The sequence below is a fragment of the Apaloderma vittatum genome, unplaced genomic scaffold, assembly GCF_000703405.1.
Source record: "Apaloderma vittatum isolate BGI_N311 unplaced genomic scaffold, ASM70340v1 scaffold26063, whole genome shotgun sequence".
Lineage (NCBI taxonomy): Eukaryota > Metazoa > Chordata > Aves > Trogoniformes > Trogonidae > Apaloderma > Apaloderma vittatum.
Genome location: NW_009707829.1, coordinates 3,085 through 7,054, shown reverse-complemented (window position 1 = coordinate 7,054; position 3,970 = coordinate 3,085). Strand labels below are relative to the sequence as shown.

The following is a 3,970-nucleotide window of genomic DNA, read 5'->3' as shown; positions in this document are numbered from 1 at the left end:
GGGGGGAGGCGCCCGTTGATCAGCGCGGAGCGGAGCGGCCGCTCGTTACCTGCCCGTTAATCAGCGCGGAGCAGCCGCTCCTTAGGTGCCCGTTAATCAGCCTCTCCAACCGCCTTAGAGGAGGCTGTAGCGAGGTGGGGATGTGTCTGTTGGACCAAGTGACGAGATAGGGAAGAGCCTCAGGTTGTGCCAAGGGAGGGTGAGGCTGGATATTAGAATGGATTTCTTCACTGAAAGGGTTATGGGGTGTTGGAAAGGGGTGCCCAGGGCAGGGGGGGAACCCCCGTCCCTGAAGGTATTCAAGATTCGCGCAGATGCTCAGGGATGTGGTTCAGTCAAGGACGTGTCAGTGTCAGGTTAAAATGATCTCAAAGGTCTTTTCCAATCCAGGTGGTTCTGTGAGAGGCACCGAATGAACTTATATCACAGTTTCTTGCACACATGTACAAAAAAAACCCCAAACCAACAATGCAGCTGCTCTCTTGAGCTGCAACAATAGGCTGGAGCTGCTCCAGTAGCAAGAACCGGAGACAAATACTAATATTTCAGTACTGAGAGATGACAGTTGATGACAGAAGGGCGGAAAACGGCTGTGCCTGCCAAGGTGCAGCCCCTGGGTGGTCATGGGGAGAGGGCTGGAAGTTACCCCCAGCGCCTTCGTGACGCTGCCCAACAACACAGAGCTCCAACAGTTCTCCATCTTTAAAATGCCTGACTAAACATTCCCACTTTAACATCTTTTTCTTCGAGAAACATTCCTCCAGATCTTTCTTTTTTCCATACCTCTCAGCAAAAGCCTCCAAGGAGCAGAAGATTCATCCTCTCCTCAGAAAGCATTCCAGGGGAAAGCTACCAGGTGTTTCCACCCCACGGCCACAGCTGAACTTTGGCACCTGTTGCAGTCGAGAGGGCTCTGGAATAATGAGATGCACCTGAAAAATGCAAACACACACTCCCCAAAGGTCACCCCTGCTGAAATGAAACTTGACTAAATGCCTCTTCCGGAAGGCAAGCAGCCTGCGCTCCAGCTGATTCACAGCGCAGAAATCTTGTCCTATGTGTAAAATTAAAAGCGATACAGCCAGAGCCACGTACAGACGTTTGGCTCGACAGAAGAAGTGCGAGTTTGAGATGAAGATTGTCCCAAAATGTCAACATTTTATTAGTCTCATGGTAAAGCACAACAGGAACCTCAGAGCAAAGGCGCTGGAGCAGCGCTGGATATTCAGTTTCAGCCATGGAGGAGTAAGTGGAGTCTGGTTCTGTCCTAGTGCCCCAGAACTACTGGTTAAATCGCCCCAGCGGGAGATGGACGATAACCATCATCACCACAGGCACTCGTGGAACCCGAACCAGCTTGATCGGGGAAGAAAAAGACAAAATATAAATGTTTTTTTTCCTCATTTAAAGTCAAGCCTCTGACCACAGCCACTCTGCCTTCACGTTCTCTGAAATTTCTCTAATTGGTCTGGGGCAGCGATGAGAAAACCCAACCTCATCCCTCCCGGAGGTCCCAACAACATGTTCCCCTCTTCTCACCCGCACAGCGCTGGCTCCCGCGACGCCACTTGTCTTGTTTTTATTGTTTACATTTTTAAGTCAATTTATCATGGCCCATCAAGTGGGTAATGGCTGCCCTGAGCACACAAGCCCCTTTCACGTCTCCCTCAGACAGCTCCACAAAGGAAACATTCATTCAGGCCCGGACCGTGAATAACCCCTCATTGAAAATCGCTGCTCGCTAAACAAGCCAAGGAAGGAGACAATGAGCCCTTTCAGCGCGCTCCGGCCGAGGTGGGCACAAAGGAAACGCCATGAGACACATTTACAGGGTAGGATAAACCCCTCTTCTCCCCCTGCCCAAATGAAATCCAAACGATAATTCGAGTATTAGAATTCAGGAGGCCCCGGCTGCGGGTTCCACTCGGCCATCTGCTCTTTGCCTCTGGGACAGAACACGCTGGCCGGGCACACTCGTAACCTGAAGGGCTCCACGGGAGCCCAAGGCGGCAGAAAAGCGTCAGCGCTGGCTCACGTCACGTTCCACAGCTCGCCCAGCGCCGCCACAAGCGACCGGTGACAAGTGCACTCGCACACGTACTGCAGGACCCACCTTCCCGGCTGCAGGACACGAGCTCCTGCATTTCACCAACTTAAGACTAAAGCTGAGCCTATTACAAACGGATTATTTTTTATTTTTGGGAAGCTTTCCTTCTCACCAGCAGTAACCCCATGGCTGCGCATGCTTCTTCCACAGGATGGTGAAGTTCAAGTCAGACCAAAAGAAGATCCATAACTCGGGATTCACCCGTGTGCTGGATGCAGACGCTTCAAATCAACCTTTGTCCTCTTCCCACGAGCGCTGCCTCAACACAGGTGACCAGGTTTAGAGTGAAATTACTCGAATTCCAGAAGTTAAGGGGCGCACACATGCAGAAAAGGCTTTATTAGGAATGTTTAAGGTACAGTGGTGCGTACTCTTGGCTCACACTGTATTTAAACAGAATGTAGGACCCAGGTAGGCCAGAACACAGGCTTTTTGGCTACCAAATTCAAGTAGCTACGTGTTCTCTGCAGGTTTAGCCCTGGCTTGCTGGACTGCGAGACTCTGCCGCTGTGAGTTAAGCCAGACCCACTTGCAGAGGGTGTTCTGACGTGTTACCAGCGAGGCTCTGCACATCAACCCCAGTTCCCAAGGTACCACAGAGCAGGTCTGCAGCCCCCTGCTCGTCTCCTCACGCGCTGGGGGCGTACTGCATGGCGAGCCGGTCAAAGTCATTCTCCTTCAGATCAGGGAAAAAAAAAAAAAATATTAAAAAATCTTGAACTTTACTGAAAATTTAATAAAACACGCGGCTTGTGTTACCCAACGCCTCTCACAAGGGCTAGAAAATCTGCTGCTAAGTGATGCGGTGGAGCAAGAACGTGGACCTGCCCCCTCAGAACTGCAGTGAAGAATCCACTCACCCCATCAGACACTGGTATGAGGCAGGAGACAGCGAATTTTATGTCGGAAAGTAATTAGTACCTTTGCCTGATACTCCTTTATGAACGGGTGATTTTTATGTGCATCCTTCAACTGCGACAAGTAGCGATTCGTCACCTGATGGGGAGAGACAGATAAATTTAAATGTGGAGATAACATGAGGAGAAATCAAGAGCTTAAATCATCCCACTTCGATGTATTTGTTTACAGGCAGAAAAGACTCAGTTTTCCCAGTGTCCTGAACATCAGCAGCCCCAGTTAATACCAGCAAGACCTGTCCATACATGGACTTCAAGTAGTGGGTTGAAGAAATAAATCAGTGAGAACTGAACTCAGAACTCAAGAGATTTCTTTTCCCACCCAGGCCTTCCTCTCAGGTATATACCACTGGCCTCAACATCTGTATTTCCACAAAGACTTCACTGAATAGCGAAGATGTGAACCCTTTTACCTTTTTTACACCAATCCTGATGAGAACCTACAAAGAGCGTCACCACGTGCACTAGGAACACCCCCCCTGCCCTCAGCGGGTTCGACTGTTCCGAGCGCGATAAAAGCGGCCTCACCTCCGGAGCTTTGCCCAAGTGCTGCGACAGGACGACAAAGTTGATCAGGGTCTCGGGGTGGCCACTGTCCTGAAAACAAGAACAACCAGCACATCCGTCTGCCTCGCCTCTGCCACATGACAGCGAGCACAGCGCTGCAGGAACGAGTTCTGCCAACCCCATCGCTCGCTTTACCAGATAAAGCAAAACAGAAGGAAAGGTGGGTGTTAACAGCGACCACCCTGAGCGATGTGGATCCATATATTGGTATTTGCACAGAGTTCAGCAGTGCAAGTCCTTGCTGTTTTACTCTGTGCCCCGCTGAGAGCAAATCTGCGTGGCCAAAGCAGAAAGTACCTTGTCCAGCGCCTCCTGCAGCACTCCCTCCGCGTCGTCCCACTTGCCCTGAGCCATGTAGCAGGCGGCCTGGCCGTTCAGC

At 50.8% G+C, this 3,970-nt stretch overlaps 1 protein-coding gene across 1 annotated transcript in view; it reads right to left on the bottom strand.

The window, feature by feature from the left end:
• Window positions 1-2,735: 2,735 nt before the first annotated feature.
• Window positions 2,736-3,970, bottom strand: part of COPE (coatomer protein complex, subunit epsilon) — a gene marked incomplete at its 5' end in the record, with an annotated part of 4,208 nt that continues 2,973 nt past the window's right edge. The window contains 4 exon segments of the mRNA XM_009866358.1: window positions 2,736-2,783; window positions 3,029-3,103; window positions 3,553-3,621; window positions 3,889-3,970. The exon segment at window positions 3,889-3,970 is cut by the window's right edge and continues 29 nt beyond it. Coding sequence (XP_009864660.1) covers window positions 2,736-2,783; window positions 3,029-3,103; window positions 3,553-3,621; window positions 3,889-3,970 — 274 coding nt within the window.